Source organism: Cuculus canorus, chromosome 12, assembly GCF_017976375.1.
Source record: "Cuculus canorus isolate bCucCan1 chromosome 12, bCucCan1.pri, whole genome shotgun sequence".
Classification (NCBI taxonomy): Eukaryota; Metazoa; Chordata; class Aves; order Cuculiformes; family Cuculidae; genus Cuculus; species Cuculus canorus.
Genome location: NC_071412.1, coordinates 21,593,312 through 21,615,005, shown reverse-complemented (window position 1 = coordinate 21,615,005; position 21,694 = coordinate 21,593,312). Strand labels below are relative to the sequence as shown.

General features: G+C 40.7%; 1 protein-coding gene across 6 annotated transcripts in view; it reads right to left on the bottom strand.

Moving 5' to 3' along the window:
• THSD4 (thrombospondin type 1 domain containing 4) overlaps window positions 1-21,694 on the bottom strand; it is a 262,813-nt gene that overhangs the window by 83,110 nt on the left and 158,009 nt on the right. The window contains exon 1 of one of the 6 annotated variants that reach the window (XM_054077703.1): window positions 14,996-15,234. The exons of the other annotated variants lie outside the window; for them this stretch is intronic. Within the exon in view, the coding sequence (XP_053933678.1) occupies window positions 14,996-15,067 (72 nt within the window). The 5' untranslated portion in view covers window positions 15,068-15,234. Of the gene's footprint in view, window positions 1-14,995; window positions 15,235-21,694 lie in introns of those variants that run through there. 6 annotated transcript variants of the gene reach the window in all.

The following is a 21,694-nucleotide window of genomic DNA, read 5'->3' as shown; positions in this document are numbered from 1 at the left end:
TATAGCAAACTCTATGCTCTAAGTCTGGTGCTCCAAATCTTTCAGCCTTTCCTTAGGCAAAACTCCACTGAAGTTAGTGAAATCAGTGGGAGTTTTGCCTGGGTAAGAGCTGCCGGGTTTGGCTCAGAACTTATGTGGCTCTGTAAGTGAAGAAGAATGTGAGTGAAAGTCATTGCTGCATGTAAGTAGCTCATGTTTCCAGCCAGGAAAATCCTAAGTTACTTTACAATATACAAATCAGCATCTTAATGATTTCCTGTTACTTACATTATGTTGTAGAATGCACATGACAAAAAGGAACAGAGAAGAGCTTGTACAACTTGCAGAGCTAAGTGACCATGATGACACTAATTCCGTGAGCAGTTACAGCTTTTACGTTCAACTTCTTACCTAGCAATCACAAAAAAAAAATATCTGGGACCTAAAATAAAAACTCCTCTAAAGAAGGCAGGCAATGATTCTTTGAACATGCAGCGCTGCTGACAGCTGTGCATCGCGCAAGCGGAACCTCTGCTCACAGCTATGTACATCTTATCCGTAACCCACAGGATTCTATTCTTTAGTGTGTCTCCCCACTAGGAAACAATGGAGAACATGAGATACTGAAAGGTTTAGGTTCAGAGACACGCTTCATAGAAAATAAAACACTCTGTTACTTAGTAGGTAGGTTTTTCACTGTTGTGACATGTCCATTCTGAGTCCTCGAGGAATCTCCGCAGGTTTGCACTTGCCTGCGTAGGTATATTCTCTCGCACGTACATATGTGCACTCTGTGTGCATTCAGTCTATGCTCTCAGATTTGGACAGCCCTAAACATCACCAGTATTGTGAGAAAACAGATGTGGGGACTTTAATAACGGTTTAAGAGCTAAAACTGGTTCAAAACCAAGTGAAACACTTAAAAACGTTACAATGAAGAATAAATTTGATTAACCCAATTTTAGCCAACCTTCAACATTCCAGAGGACTACATTTTAAATATCATGCTTCAGTTTTAATTCGCTCTCCCCCGCCCCTTTTAGCCTCTTTTAAGTTTAGATTCAAATTCACAAATAGATTTCCAACCCTCGTAAAACTGACCTTTTGATAAATTAAATAACTGAACTTTTTTGCTCACTATGAGTATGGGACCCTCCTGAGACTGCACAACATATCCCTATCAAAAAAATCTAATGCCTTAAGTTCTGCCTTTTGGCATTTTTTAAGCCCTACTCTTTTGCTCTAGCAGCATTCATGTAGAACAGTTGGATTTGCTACCTGGAATTAACTACCACAGACCTCTCCCTTGTTCCTTGAATGGAGATTTAAGGATTCGGGCTCCACCCAGGCAGAATTTAAACAGTAATAGGAAACAGATACAAACTGCTGGCACGTGGATTTTCCACCTCTCCTCACTATTCTCTGTTCTGCACCTGTAAGAAACCAAGACAAAGCAGTCTCGCCTGTGTATCAACCACACACTGTATTTTTTAAATGATTTGTGTGAGTTGCAACACTCTACATACAATCTTTGGAGAAATTAACTGGCTTGCTATCTGGTGGGAAGTCCTCAATCGAAACTCCAATCTGAGGAAGTTACATGGCATCTCAAAAGGAAGCTTAAACCTTTCTAATGAACTGATGGAACTGGTTTAACTACATAAATATTTCAATTGTCCCATCATTCTCGTAGAACTGTGTGTAATCTTACTTCATTCGATACAGAAATAAGATTACTTTCTTAAAAACCTCACCGCAATATTGAAGGCCTAAAAAGTGAAATAATTCTTGTATTTATTTATTCTTTTGTTCCTCCCCAGCAAGCCTCTTGCCCTCCGGGTTCATAAGAGCAGCACTTTGGGAGACAATCACATAGGACAAAAGCTGTTGCTGGATTTATGCAACTGTCTCCCAAAGAAGCCGGTCAGAGCCGCGGGTGGCAATCACCACTGATGGCTTGCCTAAAAATACAGGGGTGAAGGCAGCAAAAACCAGGGAATTTGTAAAGTCAGACAGTCCTGCAAATGGATTAGCATGTACGGTTACCATACACAAAACAATAAGGATGGATTTTATCTGGGAGAATAAGATGGGAGGAAGGAATTCCATCAACTTGTGCCACTTTACACAGGGTGGGTTTAAACCTCTGTGGCGCTTTTCTCCTTTTCCCCTTGGCAAGAGTGAACTACGCCGCAGCAGCTACTCCCACCAGTTACGCCTCCACCTGTTTTAAAACCAGCAGAGCATCTGACCTTGCTGACACAGCCCAGTGCTTTTCAGAAGGGACAAAGCTTACAGACCAGGAAACGAGACAGAGGACAAATAAATATTACTGCGTTAGCCTTCTACATAGCTGGAAATCCCTAACTCTTCAGATGAAAAATCGAGGCTGTTCTACCAGGCTGCCATGACAGATCTTAGAGAGACACAAACAGTTTTATGATCTTATAAGTGTTCTACGCTGAAAGGGAAACTTGGAAGTAATAAAGCATTTTCTTACAACTGAAGCCTGACCGCAACTGCTGCCAATTCAACAGTAAACCGGCTTCAAGTATGTGGAGTCAGATGGTTTCAGATTCACCACTACAGGGAAACCAACTCTGTAGGCTGGCACAACCGCTGTCTGGAAACGTGCCACGATTGTGCATTGAGTTAAGCTCCAGACAGGCTGTAAGGGCCCAACTGTAAACCATTTGTATTTTTAACGCACACTAATAAATTTATAGCTGCATAAAAAAAGTCATGCTTCAGGGATTAACCTCTAATAACCTCTCTTGCTATGTTAACAAAGACATTTAAAAACTGCCTCTCCAAGTTACACACGACTCAGGTTAATGAAGGCAATTCAAAAAGAAATTTTAAGGCCTCATTATATCTAACAAGGGATTAGTGACACCAGCAATTTTAAAGACCATTTGTGGACACTTTGATGCTGCCCCGCGGCTTGGGACTCCCTCATTTTAGCTCAGGATTCCCAGATGAAGGCAAGGCGGGCAAGGTGAACAGAACCTAATAGCAGCGAGTGGCTTGCGGGACTTGAAAATGGGAATGTCTCTCAGAATGTCATGACACACAGCTTTCATCCAAGACATCCTACCCTCTAACGATTCAGCGTTAGCCCTGTTTAACAGAAAAGTAAGGTCAACCAGATAAAGCGATCTGCCTTAAGGTATCCTCGTGAAGCAGAGCTGACCAAGGAGGACCGCCTACGGCTGAGCTTATGCGACGCTAATGCGGCCACAGTCACCACCAGAAGGTTCGTACCTCTTAAGCAAAAGCAAGATGGGAAATGCACGGCCAAACAGCATCTGGTCCATGGGAAGTTTTTAAGATCTGACTGATTTCAAACAAAAGTACAGGTTTACCTATACTTTTGAGACAGGCAATGAAGTTTTTGATAACAGATTATGTAGAAGATATCTATGTGAGTGATCCTCCTAACATTCCCTGCCAGAAGAAGCTGCCATCTTACCTCTTATGTTAGAGAAAACATACAGAAAGTAGCTGTCCTGAAAGCCACAACTTCAGAAAAGCTTGATTTGAAATACCTGACCAACTAGACAACCGAGGATCTCCTGGGAAAGAGCCCCCAGATCAGGGTCAGCCTGCACCACCAAACCTGAAGCAGCTACCGCAATTAATGTATTAATAGGAAGAGATTAAAGCTGGCAAAACAATTCTGATGACATTCCAAACCAGAAAAAAAAATTTAAAGCTTGCCTTTTCCCTTACTTGCTATCATAGAACTGCTTCCAAAATTAGTCCAGTACTTAAACAGAAAATGCAAAAGGCTCTACAGAGATGTTCATGACCTTACGTATTTTCTGGGAAACTGTCAAATATTCAGACCATTCAAGTTTTGTAGTTTTACATCCAAAACAAAAAGCCAGTTCCTAAATTCAACTATTTATCTCAGAAACTTCAAGGACAGAAGGGCAAAAAAATAAAGCAGCAAAGATCAAAATTGTCAGGTTTAGAAGAAAGATTGTAAGATAAAGTGACCTACAACAGAAAATTGGATACTCTCACCCACAACAACAATTTTAATCTTATTTTCCAGTATGACTATTAATGCTTCTGATTTTTGTCTAGACAAAACAGTAAAAATACCTAAAAGTGAAAAATACCAGGGAGAAAAATTAGTGAGATTTTTTTCAGGCTTCAGGGACACAAAGTTTAGTTTGACTTCTGACCATAAACTCCAAGGTTTCCATCGTTTGTATTTTACCTGAAAAAGTTCAGGGACAGAAAGGGAAAAAATAAAGCAGCAAAATCGAAATTTTCAGGTTTAGAAGAAATACCATTTTGATTCAAGCTTTAAGCAAATTTTACAGGAGGAAAACAACTCACAGGTATTTATTGCACTGCAGAACACATTTCAGCCTGCTTGCCTATAAAACCATTAAAAACAGAAAACTGAAACCAAAATCTGTAGGAAGGTAAATACCTAAAAAAATTGTCATTAGCTGGATAGCATACTGACTTTACACTCTTGCCCTCCAGAAGCCCTTAATCTTCAAACAAACAAACCAACCACACAAACAAAAAAAAAAGAAAAAAAAGAAAAAAAACCAAAACTACTCCCCCTCAAACACTGATCCTCCAAAGCTACAGAAGAGTTTTTAATCCTTTTACCATCATCACTGTAATCCACCGAAGCATCCAAGCAATGATGTCTCTGAGGTCTGTAATTACCATACAGTGATCCAGACTGGATGAAAAATTAATTACCTCCTTATATCTCTAAGTCTGACAATTCAGTGAGTGAATACTGGTTGAATGCATATAGGAAAACGTCAGTGTATTCAAGGCAGCAGGATTTGGCTAATGACATCTCTCTCCCACGTCCCAAGTTGCCAAGAAAGAACCCCCATTTATGACAGCCACAATTTGGCTTTCATCATCTTCATCTGAGCTGAGAATTCACCTTGACATTCCCAATACTGGTTCTCCACTTCTGCTTCCCTGAAATTTCTCCCTAATGAAATTTCACCAACAGTTTCCACAAGACTGACTGTTTTTCAGGTCATCTCCTCAATTTTCTATAGATCTATGGCCAAATCCTCTTAAAGCAAACTATTTTTCAGACAATAGTGTTCAATTCTTACTTTCTGAAATTTTGCCAAACTCTTTACAATAAAGTAGAAATTTCCATCTGACTTGAAGCAGAAGTATCAGCATTTTCTAGCAACATCAGTTTGTCATCCAAGAACTAATTGCTTATCCTTTTATATAAGGATACGTGAAAGTTGTAGACATTTTAACTTGCTTGCTAGGTATTCCCAGCTTTCTCTTCAACGGAGAGTAGGACCCAGTCCTGAAACCTGAGCAAGAACAGTGGTGTTGTGCCATATGCATCGACACTTGCTCTTGCAAGCTCTGAAGTATTTCTCCTCCACTAAAATACAGCTTCATCACCTCTTTAATGCTTATTTAGCAGCTGGAAACAGCTGCAGATGTTAACTTTTGATCTCATCTGCTCTCAATCAGTTCTTAAAATGAACAGTTGAATATATGGCTGGAGCTACACTGACTGCCACTCTCTCCAAGGGCTCGCGGACTTCTGTGCATAATAGTACTGACTTCTGACAACAAGGAAAAAAACACCGGATTTTTCCAAGTAACTCCTTTTTCAGTACGCTATATATTCTCTTGTAAATATGAGAGATGGGATGCCATCCAGAGGACCTTGATGAGCTGGAGAAGTGGGCTTGTGAAAACCTCACGAGGTTCAACAAGGCCAAGTCCCGACCCTGGGTCAGGGCAGCTCCCAGTACAATACAGGCCGGGGGATGAAGGGATTGAGAGCAGCCCACGGAGAAGGACCTGGAGGTGGATGAGAAGCTGGACTCTTTTCAGCAATGTGTGCTTGCAGCTCAGAAGGCCAATGGTATCATGGGCGTGGCGAGGGAGGGGACTCTGCCTCTCTACTTTGCTCTGGTGAGACCATCTGGAATGCTGCGTTCAGCTCTGGATCCCTCAGCACAGGAGGACGTTTTGGGCCCAGAGGAGAGCCACTAAAATAATCAAAGGCCTGGAACACCTCCCCTGTGAAGAGAGGCTGAGAGGGTTGGGGTTGTTCATCCCAGAGAAGAGAAGATTCCAAGGAGACCTTAATGCAGCCTTTCAAGGGGCCTTATAAGAAAGATGGGGAAAACCTTTTTTTTAGCAGGGCCTGTTAGGAATAGGACAAGGAGTACTGGTTTTAAACTAAAAGAGGAGAAGTTCAGGCTAGATACTAGGAAGAATATTTTTACGCTGAGTGTGTTGAAACAGTGCAACAGGTTGCCATGAGAGGTGGCAGATGCTCCATCCCTGGAAACAGTCAAGTCAGGTTGGGTGGGCATCTGAGCAACCTGACCGAGCTGAAGATGTCCCTGCTCACTGCAGGGGTATTCGACTAGATTACCTTCATGGCTCCTTCCAACGCAAACCGTTCTACCATTCTAAATAGGTATTTACTGATTCTTCTTTCCTAAACTGCCTTTGGGAAACTAATAAAAAATTAGATGGTTCTTTTTTCACAAGCAGAATCTACTGCAGTGAGAATGACAAAACTAAAATTAGCCTAATGACTCAATGCATTCACTACTTAAAGCAAAAATGATGAACAGAAAAAACACTTAACACTTATTACCACCTATAAAATAGCGTGATATTTACGCAGTTTGTTAAAAGTGAGAACAAAGAAGAAACTAGAACTGTATGTGGTAGATTCCTGGCCAGATTCTCACTGAGACTAATGTTGCTTTAAAGTCTCTCAGTATTGACACAGCTACGTGAAGAACCAGTCCACCTTAAAAATAAGACTACTAGTATTTCTAATTTCTTCTGAATAAGTTATTACAATTGTTTACCCATAGTTGAAACCAGAGCGTGGTTTACCATTAATCATTTTTATGTGGTTAGAAATTAACTACGACAGTTGGATGCATTAGGTATTTTCTTACTTCCACTATCAGAATGGTCTCATAGCAGAGTTGCTTATCGTTTTGTTTTGCTTTAGCTTTCTTAATTTCCTGGACCGTAATAAAACAGCTGAAGAAATACCTCTGCTTCCTATGCTGATCATTCCTAATTACTCGTTTGGTAATGCATTGTTCTTCCAGGTGCCACCAAATCACCAGTAACCAAGCATCTCAAGAACATAACACACTACGAGCAGTTGGTGTCCACTCTGCCAGGCAGCCTGAGGAGAACACTGAATAGTTAACCTTGGAATACCAGACAATCACGAGTACCTGAAAGTTTCAAAAGGATGAAATGCAGCCCCAAGAGCAAATCATGTTGTAATCACCCCATGTCACGCAGGGTATGTCTGTGCTATCCTTAATGGCGTAGGGCTACAGTGCCCCTATCACTAATCCTCTTCCAGATCCTTCACAGCACCAAGAAAATCTGTGCCTGACAACGAAACAGTCTTCAGCTCAATTGACTCAAACTACACAATTCTACCATTTCAGCAAAGAATTTTCCATTTAATGAGGAAATAAGAAAAGTCATTTATACAGTTATGCTGTGTCCTTGTGCTTTTCTAGAGGATATTGGCTCATAGCTAACATCAAAACAGTTGGTGCCCCTGGCTAGAATACTTCACTCTCACCTGCTCATCCAAGCACTAAATAAATCTCAGTGTTCAAGTACTTACAAGCAAGAGTCCAGCACGTGTTTCAAACGCTCTATTCCTGTACAGATGTTAACGTACCCTCCATACACTGAATGTGGTTTTGTTGTCTCTGCAGCAGCTGCTTAAAACTCATTTCAAAAGTATAGTGAAATAACTATATTAAGAGAAAGAAGAGATCTTTCCTTAGAGGGGGCAATTCCTTATGGTAAATCTATTAACAGTTTAAGATTAAAATGCAGCATTTCCACATTTGCACCATTGCTTCTAGAATTTCAGCCTCCAAGGAGCAAGGAGGCAATCTTGTATAAAAATAGTAAGCTTTCTACTGCTATGTTATCCTTTACCTATGATGACTTACAGATTAGTTGGTGTCCTTTAAAAAAAAAAAACAGCTCTAAAAGCCTTTTAAATTTTTGATGAAATAAGTTGTTTCCAACTGACATATTTTAGCAACAAAAGGATTTTTCCTTCAAGTAAAAAATGTTAAAGGATTTATTTCCATCACCATGATATTTTGGGAAGAAATCTCATGAAAAATGGAAGCAAGCGTTACGCTGCAGTCAAAAAGCAGTTATGGTTGGAAGGATTAATTTACTGACTCCTAATTCACCTCACTCTCCTGTGTCTGCCAAATAGGCGGGAGTGGAAATTTGTCAAAAACTTCTGCCTCTTGATAAAACCTTCTTCACAACCCACACGCTGGGAAAATAATACCTGTAACCCATGAAGAAACAGATTGACAGCTTCAGGCAATCACTTACACAGGCAAACCTTTAATTTAATACTGTCTCATGCTCCGCTTTCATGTGTCTCATTTATAAGGGGTCTTTAAAGAGAAGCAATGTAGCTGCTGTCAGTGCTATAATTGCTGTGTTGGTGCCTTTGGGTCCTCAAGCGCACCAGTGGATGATGTTTGATCCCCGCTGCTGTCCTTTTGGCAGTGACGCACAGTAAGTGAAATGGAAGGAGCGATCAAGAAAGCCACGGACCGAGTAAGGGCAGGTGTATATCACACACGCCAGCCCCCTTCTATGTACCATCTTTCAACCATGCAGTGAAAATTTGCTCCCTGATCCTCATCACTGCATAATTCCATCCAACTCCTGACTCGCAGGCTTTGAGGCACAGCTCAGTAAGCGCTGCTAGTAATCCATCTGTAGCAATATACCTGCAGGAAAGCTCGGAGCAAAATTACAGTCCTGACTTTAACAGCAGGGCATTTGTTTAGTTCCTTAGCACAGGCTCTTGCGTGTGCCAGGTCTCACTTCCAGAGTGGCCCCGGTGGCGAGAGGCTGGGCCACTCCGTTAACCAGCTGCTTTCCTTAAACCACGCACATCATCCACGTGCAAAGCGCAGCAGTGCTGCGCACAGAGTGAAAGATAACCTCGGACACTGGGGGGTAGGGGCAAGTGTTTTAAGAAGTGATATTACTTAAAGGCAACCACCAGGAGTTTACAAGAACTTCCATACTTCTAATTAAACATTTTATGAGTCTTGAAACACATTCCTTTGCCCTATTATACATCTGAGCACTTTAAAAAAAAAAATCAGAACCTTATAACATTACCATAAAGAGACAGAAAAACCAAAGGAGTCCTCTTTGGAAGGAAGTTCTATCTATACAATGACCGTCATTATCTAAAAACAATAAGAGGACTTATTTGGTAGATTTAATTTTCCTCTTTTCTATTGTTTGTGGAAACCTTTAAATACTTTATAATATAAGCTACCCGCCTCCTAAATCATTGCTTCATTTATACGCTCAGCATGTTTGGAAGAATTATTAAATTCCTAAAAAAGTCAAGATAAACTCGCTGTGCCAGAAGAAAAAGCATTATATTACAGTGAAAAAAAAATATTCATTACCATTCAAGTGAATTTTTACCTCAAAAAGTAAAGATTATGAAAAAAAAGCAAGTGGATCAAGAGAAGTGATACTGATAGTGAAATACAATAAAGAAATTATTTTGCAAACTGTTAGTTTCTCGGTAAAACAGTATTTCCAGGTGTAAAATTCATGGCAAATTCTTTAAAACATATGTTTATCTAATAAGTAAAATCCAACAAGTTTCAAGGACAGCTTTCCAGAAAATGGTCTATGAACCATGCCTAAGAAACAAATTATCTCATCCATCACACATAACCATTTCTTTGGTAACGACTTAATGAATTTAGCTTAACTATGGTAGGACTGAGCATGATGCTGTAATTACTGTGGGAATTACTGGAGCCCTCAACCTGTCTTTTAGATCTTTACAGCATGGAACAAGAAGCTCAGCGTAGCCTGAACCAGAGCCCAAAGTCCAAAGGCTTTGGATCCAGGCCTACGATCTGAGAGCTATTAAGGAGGTATCGTTACAGACTTCTGCCAGCACACACCACTCTGCTAATATTTCAGTCCTGTGTTTCCCACAAGAACAGGGATACACTGCACAGGAAGAACTGAAACCCCACAGAAATCTTGAGAAGAAAATTGGAAGAACATTTATTTCGCCTAATCACAAAGGGTGAAAAAAACCATTTTGAGTCATTTTGTTAGAATGTATTTAACTTTAAACTGAACATCTCTCTACACTAAGTTTACTTCAAAGTTCTTGAAGCATATTAGGGTTGTGTTACCAATACTGCAGTTGAGACAGACAATAAAGCTAGGAAGAGTGAGGCAAGAATGCCAGAGGTCAAATAAACCTGTTTTGTAGTACAGCAACACAGAGCATATTCTTATAATTTGGCCACGTCTGTGGATATTTACTTGACAGGATTATTTTTCAACTATGTTATGTCTCACTTTCAGATGTTCTACTGGTGATGTCAGCAATTACTGCCATATGTAAATTACCATCTGTTTTTTCTAACTCAGAATAGGGTAATTTTCAAGTAAGTCCAAATAACTTTCTTTTATGTATGCTAAACAAATAAATGGTTCAGTCCTTCCTTAGTTACCAGTCCACAAAGGCGCTCAAACATTCTCAGGCTTCATCAACAGAAAGGTGATATTTTATGGGCAAATACAGTCAAGGTGACATACCAGTTCCTCAGGAGAGTCAATGGAAGCCCTGTTAACCTTGACTCGCAGATGGGAATACTCAGGTACAGCGATGAGAAATTGGTTTTGTCAGTATGTCAGTGGGAGAAATTATATTTGCTTACATGCTGGCCCCATGAAAGTTGGAGATGGAAATACTTGTTTTATTGGGTCATATCACGTCCTCCCTGCTTATAATTGAAGAAGTTGTACCAGTAACTCTAGTCTGGTGCCTGAATAGATGCAGGTTAACTGGTTCATTTCCTGGCCATACAGATTTTCCTTCAGACAGTGCAAGGATGCAAAACCATACAGGTGCTGGAAAGGCTGATTTGTCAAGCATATCTCAAAGTTGTTCTTATTGACAACTGTTTTGAGCTTCTGAATCGTATTTTACATCTGCGGCCCAGGGATTTGTAATTAATAGCTCTGTAATAGCACTCCCCTGCTTTACAGGACTATCAAGAGGATAAGAAAACTGAAGACAACAAAATTCACAGATACAACAGTGTGGTTGGTAACACAAAGCTGAATGCACTAAATGACAGTCATTAACGTTCACGTCGTGTAAGCACTGCTACATTCATTCTCTACACTGTCTTTCCACATTAAGGTACTGAAATATCATCAGTTTGCTCCTGTATGACTTGCTGATCAGCTGTCTCGCCGTGCCTCTCCCGAGTACATGGCATTAGCCACACGTGCATCGAGTCTGACCATCTAACACCATGAGATTCCACCGAGGAAGGCCAGAAATTTTACTCCAGTAAGTCAGAAGAAAGAGAGTTCTTCCTTGACAAGAAAACAGTCAAAGAACAGTGCCAGAAGGGCCATGACCTCAAGTTTTTGACTCTGGTTTGTTTACCCCCTCCCCTTACTGTCCGTTTCCGAGATGAGCGAGGGCAAGCTCCATACATATTGCATCACATGGATAAGTCCCAGTGCTGGGATGAGCTGGACTCCCCGGCTAACCTCAGAAACTGCTGGGCAGGCAGGAAATAATTCAAAAGAGCGCTACACAGACTCTGAAAATGTTTTTTAAAATCATCTACTAAAGTTTTTCTTTCATAGATCAGTAGAGCACAGAATTAATTCTACACATATATATGTAAGTGAGTGAAGTTTTAGAAGAAAATACCAACTTCAAGCTTCAATAATAAGGATCACAGGTCTTTAACAACGCAGGAAAAATAATTATTAGGAATGAGAGAAATGGTTCAGGTCTTATACAAACTCTCCCTAGTCTCAACCAAAGCAATATATCTATCCAATTTCAGGCATGAATGAAATTAGTTTACCTATTAGTACATTTTCTTTTGGCCAGAAAGGGAACCTCGTCTCTGAATGCAAAGCGCGTATATTTTGGATTAATGCCTGAACCAAATCTTCTAAAATTTGTCATTAATTCCCTTGCCAGTTTTTCCATTAAATATGCTTTGGACCTCTACGTGTTCTTACGTTTCTTGCAATGGGTTGCATTTGTGCAGGGGGCATTGTCACACCTGAACCTGTTGAACACTGAATGATCTTTTAAAATGTTGACAACTTTGCTTTGCTCCCCTGGTTCCTGTGGACAAGTTACACACCGCAGCGATGCCAGCCCCTCCGGCACTAGGAATGGACACCGCAAAACAACTGCTCCAAGTATCGACCCATAAGGCACCAATAAGAACCAGCAGATTCTGCCGTACAAAGATCTGCACTCAAGTTGCCTCAGAGTCCCTCACACCGTTTAGCAGGTACAACAGGGATGCTTTCACCCTCTTTACATCCAAATTCCACAGGAAAGCACTTCTTTTCTGTGATTTAATAAACACAGGACAACTGCTTCTGGACAGCCCAGAGAGAAGAAGCTGAACTCTGACCATCCAGCTTCTGATGGCGGACAGGCGCACCAGCTACAGCTTCCAGCCATGGATGAAGAGAGTCCTGCTCATTTCCTAAGAAGTGCACAAAAAAAATGTTGGTCTTGGCCACCACAAACACGGTGTAAGTTGCAAAGCTACACAACCTTATTTCCCTCCTGAATGGAAAACTGATGCAATGCAGTTTCACTAACTTCAGGCCAAGTCATTCCTTAACAACAAATGAAAAGCAGAACTTAATTATATACACATTAGAACAAGTGCTAAGGGTTCCTTAAGAATTATAAGGGTAAAAATGTAATGTTTGGATTTCTGTAATTTTCTGTTTCTTGAACGGTCAAAGTTCTGCAGCATTAAAGTACAAAGAGAGCAATCTGGCAAGAAAAGCCACCTCGCATTGACTCTATATCACAAACTGACACTCTTATGAGCAGAATTTTAAGAAACACGTATCTGTAAAACAATAAAAATATTCAGGGAAGTAAACAGACCAAACAGTTCAAAGGAGCACAACATTTCAATATAGGTTCCTGTTAAAAATGGCTTCTCACTTACTTTCCCCGTCTTCAATTCACTGTCTGTCCACCACGGGAAAAATCTTAATTGAGTCATTTCCTAGAGAAATAATATCTATGTAGCCAAGGTTCGGCAGCTGGAGCAGGGAAATGCACAAGATTATTGGGTAGTCTCTTACAATACAGGACAAAGAATCACTGTATTAATAGTAGCAGACACAGTACATTTTTCTTAGTATATAATTTTCAAAATTAGCCATATGAACATAATAAAGGAGAAAATGTCTCACTACCTAGTAAAACCGACAACCTAAGATTCATTGATAAAGTAACAGGCCATATTTCATACTCTGTCTGCTGTATCAGCTGAAAAACTAAGAGCAGTACAGCCTAAAGTACTTGGCATGCGGATCACAGTGCTAAAACATTCCACATTGCACTTTTACTGCAGAAATTCATTTCCAGGTAGGAACACAGCATTGCTTTTACTTTACTTGCTAACGAGGATAATTGGCAGGCAACACTGCCGCTGCTCTAGACTCACTCTTTATATGGATCTCTGAAGACCACATCTGCACGCAGCGGTGACAGAAATATTTTCCATGTGAGCCACCACACCTTCTAAGGTCCCTCAGTCTGGACAAGGTGAGTCCATCTATCATTTTCTGTGCTCAATATCAATCAACCAGGAAGTTAAAAATTTCAGTGACAACTAGAGGGCAATGATCAGCTTCCAGTGGCTCTGATCAACAATCCAATTAAGTCCCCGGAGCCTTGCTGAAAACTTTTCCCTGCTTTAATTAGATCAAAGGCAGCACAAGATTTCATTAAAAGACATTTTCTTGAATCAAAACCCTCACAACTTCTCTTTTCAGAACACCCTGAAAGCAAAATGCAGTTTATGTCTAGACACACGAGCTACAGACAGTGTCAACCACACAGCGCTGGACACGGTGTTTCCAGTTCACTTCCACTTTCTTTTACCGGGAAAAGTAATTGCTCTGGACTTTACTAGGCTACTATAAATTTATGCCAGGGCTAACAAAAGACAAAGCTCTAAAGCAGAACCACTGTTTTCAGTAGATTTACTTAAGGAAGGCATATTAATGAGGAAAAATATCCAATGATTCCTTTAAAATGCATAACTACACATCACACTGCAGTTAACAAGGGGGAACGTGTATCAATTTTTTCTGAGGGTACCTTCATTAGATGGAATATTTATTGTATCTAATAGTACTACGCTTGATGAATTATTTCCTAAATGGTGAGTAGCTGAAGTTTTCTGCTTTGGTAAGAAATAAGAACTTCATGAAAAACTGCTCTGATGAGAGAAAAAAATCTGGAAAACTGTTGTTCGTATATCAAAGAGCAACTTTTTAGAGTGTAGCCAGGTTGTTCTATTCCATTACTTAAGTTTTCTCATATTAAGGCTGCATAAAGTCCCCTTTTAACGATATGACATACATTTTAAGGAAAATAATTTCTTTTTGCTCCTCCACTTATTAAACTTTACCTACATCTGCACAAAGAGAACGTTATGAAAGCAATGGAGCCTGGTGTTTTTACACGCCCAGATCCCCAAAAGACATCCTTTGCAAAAACTTCTTCAATCGTGCACGATTTTTGTAGAAAATCTCAACAGAACGCTACCATCTACGGCTGCAGAAAGTACCTTATTTCTCTGTATGTTAGCAAATAAAAATTCACTAATAACAGTCATCTTTCACAGAGAGCATTTTGTGTATCAAATAAAAGAAGCTCATTTTCGGTCTACTCCTCCACGGTACCCACAGGTTTCTGCACACCCCCAAACCAGAACAACTAAACCAAACCAAAACAATAGCTTTTTACACACGAAGCGAAGAAGGCAATTGTAAAACGTCTGGCAACATAAAAATCATTCCCGATCTGTCTGAATAGATAAGAAGGAAATCCGCCTCCAACGGGACGGGTTTTGACAAGACATTATCCTTTGCTTACCTGAGCCCCGGGTCTCGCTAACGCCGCTGTTTGAAAGCAGAGCAACGTTAGTATCAGGTAGCTGACAGACATTATTACCCAAAGTTAGAGCTACCCTGGAGCAGAAACCCCTCTGCCAAGTACTAACAGCTACCAGATGCACTTGTGTCTCGGTCTCACAGCCCTCGGTTCTTCTAGGTCCGACTCCTTCTCCCTCTCCGCTCCCTACGGCGCTCGCTGTACAACCAGGAGCTCAGCCCTGAGCCACTGCTCTGGAGACAACGGGTAAGTTGATCTCTTCATGTAATGCCTTCTCCGCGCTGGGGGAGGGGGCGCAGCCAGCCCCGGGCCGGGGGGCTGCAGGCAGCGCCAAAGGGGAGGGACACGAATGGTCACTGCCAAGTTACGCATCTGCTCTGATTCATGGAACGAGCTGAACGGTAACCTCTAACGCACGAGGAGGTTTGGCAGCGCCGTATTGACTTAGGCAGGCATGATTGGAGAAACAGGCTGAAGCAGCTCGCAAAAGATGCCTGTTGATGGTTAGACGGCATGTGCTACTTAAAGGCACAGCACCTCCTTTTGCTGAAGAACTTTATCAAAAAGAAATCTCACACGAAAATCTAATCAGTCTGTGGTTTTATTCTCGGCACAATCCTGCAGCCCCAACAGCCTGACTCTGCCACAGCCCTGCTCAGAGCCTCCTGGCCCACAGGGAACCCCAGTGCCCATTCGCCCTCGAGACTATCACAGCCGCTTTCTGAAATGGACCCCATCCTTTAAGATAATCCTGGAGCAGGATACGGATTCACCCTCTCCTTCTTTTTCATATTGTAGCTGGATAAAAGAAATTTTGATTAATTAGAGGCCAACCTACCAAATAACCTGCTTTGACTAAGCCAGCAGAAGTGCAAGGCTCTGAAAATAAAATGTTTTCTTCTAGAAGACGAGCGAGACCCACTTTCAAGTAATGAGTAAAGTACCCTTGAAAACTTGATACAAAGCTGAATTACCACATCTGACAAGCAGACCACTGAGTGTCCCACGTATGAGTAAAACCTTAGAGCTACAGAAGCTGGAGGGCTTCCTTTCAGTAGAGTTATGTCCGATTGCAATCTCCATGCAATTGACATCGTGGCAAACTAAGCAATACAGAAATACAGAATATAAAAGAAGCTTTGAACCCCGATGATCTATCACATTCATCAACAGGAGAGAACAACTTTTATAACACATACAGGACACTCCAGTCCTGTATCTCCTTTCCTTCCTTTTCTCATTTGACCTTTTAACTTTCTCCAACTTTACTGTTGCCTATTTAAGTATTTTATCATGGGAATGTGAGACGTTTTGTCTTCCTTAAGGTTCCAACTCCTGAAGTCAAGAATTCACACCATATTCTCCTCTTTCATGTACATACACATTTCGTATGATTGCAGGGGAGATCTCAAAAATATGACCCCAAAATAACCTGGTCTCGTATGTCAGACAGTAAACCACACCAGCAGGTATGGTACAGAAGACAGGTACTTCAAAATACCTCACGATTTCAGGAGGCAGGAAGTAAAAATGTTGGAGAAGTTGAGGAGCACACCATTACTGTGTATGAATTTCTTTTGTGATTGGTAAGCTTCGTATACAAAGCTGAATATGTCAACCCTCTCATCCTATGTTTAAACTACCTTTACCAACCATTCTTTTCCTCTGCTATTAGAGGTGAAGGATAAAAAATATTTTCCCTCTTTTTTTAATATTCAAAAAGTCATAACGGAATACTTCTCTGTATTAGAGAGCTTTGAGAACCGTAATTAAACACAAGCTCCTAAGTCACTACAGGAAACGTAGCACTGTCACTGCTGCTGAAAGCCCAAATTCTGCTGTTTGAATTCGAGTATGTGGTTCTCCAGCACAGTAAAATCTAACCCGTATTAATTAGCCATCACTGTCGTTGCAGCTCTTCCCTCCCAGGCCGTTCCTTTTGCACACTGCGACTATTGCCCATCAAGAGTTCCATCTCTCCTGTCTGCCTGGACTCACAACGCCGTGTCTCGTCTCCATCTACAGAGAAACTCGTCCCTTTGAGCCTCCTGAACCAGCAGATCAGCTTTGCCAGGTGAGTACGCGGGAGCGCTGGGGGCCGCGAGGGCAGCCCAGGGAGGAGCCGTGTGTGCCCAGCGGGGCGAGGGGCCGCGGCGGCACAGTCCCCTCCGGCCGCTCCGCTCGAGGGCACAGCACAAGGCGCGCAGACGACAGCGCTGCGCTCAAGCGAAAGGCAGAGCTGCCAGCACGGGGACTCTCGACGCTGGTGGCCGATGCCAAAGACTCCGGACTGCAAATGTAGAGCCAAATAAGGCCGAGGAAATTTTCCATCAAAATTCTGTCAGGAAGCCAATCTGTCCTTCCATACTTGTCGAAATACCTAGATTTACCACAAAAGGAAAAAGGATAGTGAGCGAACTGCCAACTAAACCTGAGTTTGCAACGCTTCCAGTGTGAGAGCTCCAACGCTGATAATTAAAACCACAGTTTCAGTGCCAGAAAAAGTTTAAAAAGAATACAGGGTTTTCAGATGTTGCAGGGAGCAACAAAAGCTCCCACCATGAAAGTTGCTTCGTGCACATTGACTACTGTTTCCATAAACCAAAGCTTTGTCTTTCTCCGCAATTCTTCACAAAGTGAACTAATTTTTGTGAATAAATATGTAGCATAGGCACAAAATTGCTGATCCTCTCTTTTTTAATGACAGGAAGAAAAGCAAAATTAAAAAATTAGGAGTAACTGTGATTTCTGTCTTCTCTCAGCTATCATTCCACAAAACAGTACATCCTCTTTAAATAATAAAAAACCCTATCAGAATCTAACTGGATATCATTAGGATGAGTTTCTGAGCACAGGAAACTGTACTAAATTCCCATTTAATAACTCGTATAACTAATTCTTTCCATATGCAGTTAATTTTTCCTCTACAAAAACATACAGGCAGAATTCCCTGAAATCCAGAAGCTGGTGTTTTGTTGTCCATATTGAGACGAGACCTGCCCATACCTGCTACTATGCTTGCGAGCTTTGTCCAGCTGAACTGGGTGGAATTGTGCACGTCCACAACCACAGCTTTTCTTTGCAGAACAAAGTAACTTGAAACTTAACACTACACCAGACTTGCACTGCTGCCAGCAAGATCAGAATTTCTCTGCAAACCTCAACAATCGCTACGCTAGAGATTACAAAACTACTGGTGCAATAGAAAAAACAGTTTATGGCTGAAGAGCTATTTCAGAGATGAAGTTCTGCAGTAGCAGAGACAGAAGCCAAAATACCTTGCAACAGTAAAATGGAGGAAATAAAATAACTCTAATTTCAACACAAAAGCACCCTTGATTTTACTCAGGAACATACAAAATAATATGGTAACTATTTTAGGTATATAATTTAAATAAAAAATCAAAAAATATATTTTTTAAAAAAACAGAAATAGCCCTTAGACTCCTTTGAGGACAGTTACTATCTCTTACTCTCAGAAATTAAAATGCGCAAAATATGCAATGGATCTTCGTAGAGCATAGTTCTCATTTAAAAAGTGTCAGCTCTCATCTGTGAACAAATTAACTGTCAGTCTCAAAGGGTTTGTAACTAATAGTCAGTTTATGAAGTTTACTGACAAGCTACCTCCTAAGGCAACTGCACCTAAATCTCAAACAGGGACAAGTTTGTTAAACTTGTCAAAAGCGAGCAACTCCTCCAGGTCTCTCAGCCTACCTGTAAATCCAGGTAAAATCATGAACAGTATGCTCAGGTAGAATCTCTCACAGTTACTACTTTCTGCTAAAGGTGTATTTGCTTAGAAAGTTGACTAAATTCCTAATATAAGAGTCAAAATAACATTTTAAAGACTTCTTTTCTACTTCCTACAGCTTTAACATCTGTAGACCTTAACTCTCAGACCCTTAAGGCAAGATCACATGAAGTATAGCTGCATACTTCAGCTGAAATACTTGGGAATAAGACAACGATTTGTATTTCAAACTATTAAGACATACATGTGAAAATAGCATGCTGTTATTATTCTTTGGCCAGACACCATCTTCCTGGAATCACTAACAAGAAAAGCAAATTAAGTAGACGGTGCATATTCCAGTATTATTTAAGGAAAGACGGGGTTGGTTTTTATTTCAATATCCCATGTAAAAATTTAACAGAGGAGAGAGGCTGAATGTACTAGACATCTAGTACAAATTACACAAAATGCTCGTGAACAGCAGAAGAAAAATCAAGTGGAAAATCTACTGTGTTTTATTCAATCGACCATCTTCCCCAGTTGGTGATCTACAGTCCACTTAAAACAAAAAAAAGGGAAGAAAAGTTTAACAGCAAAATCTTACATGCTCAACAAAGTCATGCATGAAGATGGCTGCATATTTAAAGGTGTCAGATAAGCATTTCCAATAATTATCTCATTTCATTTTTTCCCAGGAAGCATTACCTTCTGAATTTATTATTCAGGTATTTTAAGGTTAGAAAAAATTACTGCTCTCCTTTAGCCTGAAAGAGACACTGGCCACAAAACTTCACTCAAAATTTCTTCCATGAGCTATCTTGATTTAAAAAAAAAGTTTGTGTTTAATTAAACATTTGAAATAAAGAAATCTCTTGCTACCCCGTGTGCGTCTCAACACTCAAACCCCAAAAAGGAAATGTGAGCATTTCCTTCCTCTTCTCCCTACCCTTAACTTCTTAAAGCTCAGACTTTTGATTACGAAGCCAGACTTTACTGAAAAGGTCCACCTTCAAAGAGCAGAGTATTAACCTCAAATTGATTTATCATCCCAAGTCTTTTCTTCAGTACTATATCTATTATCCCTTTTTCTTCTCTGGCATTACAAGTGCGCTAGAGGGAAGAGAAGACCCTCCACTGTCACCTGCCCAGGACTCGGCTACAATGCATATTTTTCATGGCGATATTCCAATTCTCTCTATTTTGATGATAGAATTCTGGTTTATATCCGAAGTTCTCAAAGCACCTCCTTGCCTCCCCAGACAGTAGTTGCATAGTGCAAGAAGAATAAGATGACATTTATGAGACATTCCTTCCTCTGCCCAACACCACGCTTTGACTACAGAACAAGTGGACGCTATGCTTTGAACGTCTAATTTTTATGAATACCATTAATTTTGTGATAAAAATTTTCCCCTCTGCATTCCTCAGTCAATGTCTTCTGTTTCCCTAATGAGGCATTAAGATTTTAGCGCCATATTCTAGTCCTCCTCACACTTTACTTCAAAAATATTCCCTTACCTATCTTCATACCACGATCCAACATTATTCATGCTGTCTTCTACCTCTTTCTTTACACAAAAAAGTGGTAAAACCAAAAGGAAAGGAGTTCTTTGGTGGATCATATTTAATTTCTTTGTACATATAAAAAAGACACACATTTCTAGAAAACTTTCTCTCATGACACCGTTTTCACACACGGCATTTTGATCCACACTACATGTTGGAGTGCAGCAAATGAGCAGCCACATAAAAACAGGAACAGAAGAAAGAAGCATGCCTTTACCCTTTAAACATTTGAACTGTTTTTTTCACATCTACCACAAAACTGGAAATAAACTACTTGTTACCACTGTTATATTTGGATACTTCATCTAAAAGAAGAAATGAGACTAGGCCTGCTTGTCCTCTAAAAAAATAAATCCCAAAAAAGCCCTTTAAATAATTTTTAATGAAACTACACCAACTATAAATTACACAAATAACGCACAACTATTTGCTGTGAAAAGTAAGCCTCTCCTAGAGAAAACATTCTAAAAACAAAGTTGAATTAAGGATATTTTCAAGTCTTTTACTTCTTCGTGATGGAGAAAGGCTGATACTTCTATGTAGAAAGTATTTTAAAGATACAATAAGGAGAAAGGTGAGGCCTCTGGGTAACAGGCCACGACCTACACTATGAGGCCTCCTATGAAATCAGAATTATAAACAAGAGTCTTTTATCAGGTGTAAAACTACAACACATTAAAACTAGACTTTAGCACTAACATATTTTCCCAAGAGTCCTGGTGGCAAACGACAGCTACATCAAACATGCCACCACAGAACAAGGGGAACAAGCTGTCTCCAGAAGAAAACTAACCAGTTAGGACTGCAAACAGAATCATCATCTTCAATTTTGCTTGGAAATGTTCTTGAAATTCATCCAGAGAAGGAAGGCCCCTGTGCTGTTATTTTCTACGCTGGCAGAAATCTCAAAGCCATAATGGTATTATTTTAGACTGGGGAAAACAGATCTAGAAAGAGCTCTGAAAACCCTAGCGAGTCCTCCCGAGAGCGGGTCAGCGAGAGCACGTCCCACTGCAACAGGCAGGTAGGAAACGTGTAAAAACCGCTACAGCAAAACCTATATTTGCAAGAAATAAGCATCACCTCCTGCCAACTAAAGATCAAAAGATAGCTCTGCAGAAGCTGGCCAACATCTTTCATGCTCACTACTTCAGTAAAGCAGTAAAACAGTATCAGTTAACCTCCAAAACCTCTGCCAGGGAGCAGCGACAGCTGGCTGCCCCCTGAAGGGATGGGGAGCCAGGAGCCACGCACGCCAACGAGGGCAGAAGCAGGCACGGGCTGGGGCCCTGCCCCACCGCCACCGCCTGGCACAGCACCACACGCCCGGGACAGGCAGGGTCAAACCAGAGTGAAGATCACGAGGCAGGTCCAAGGTC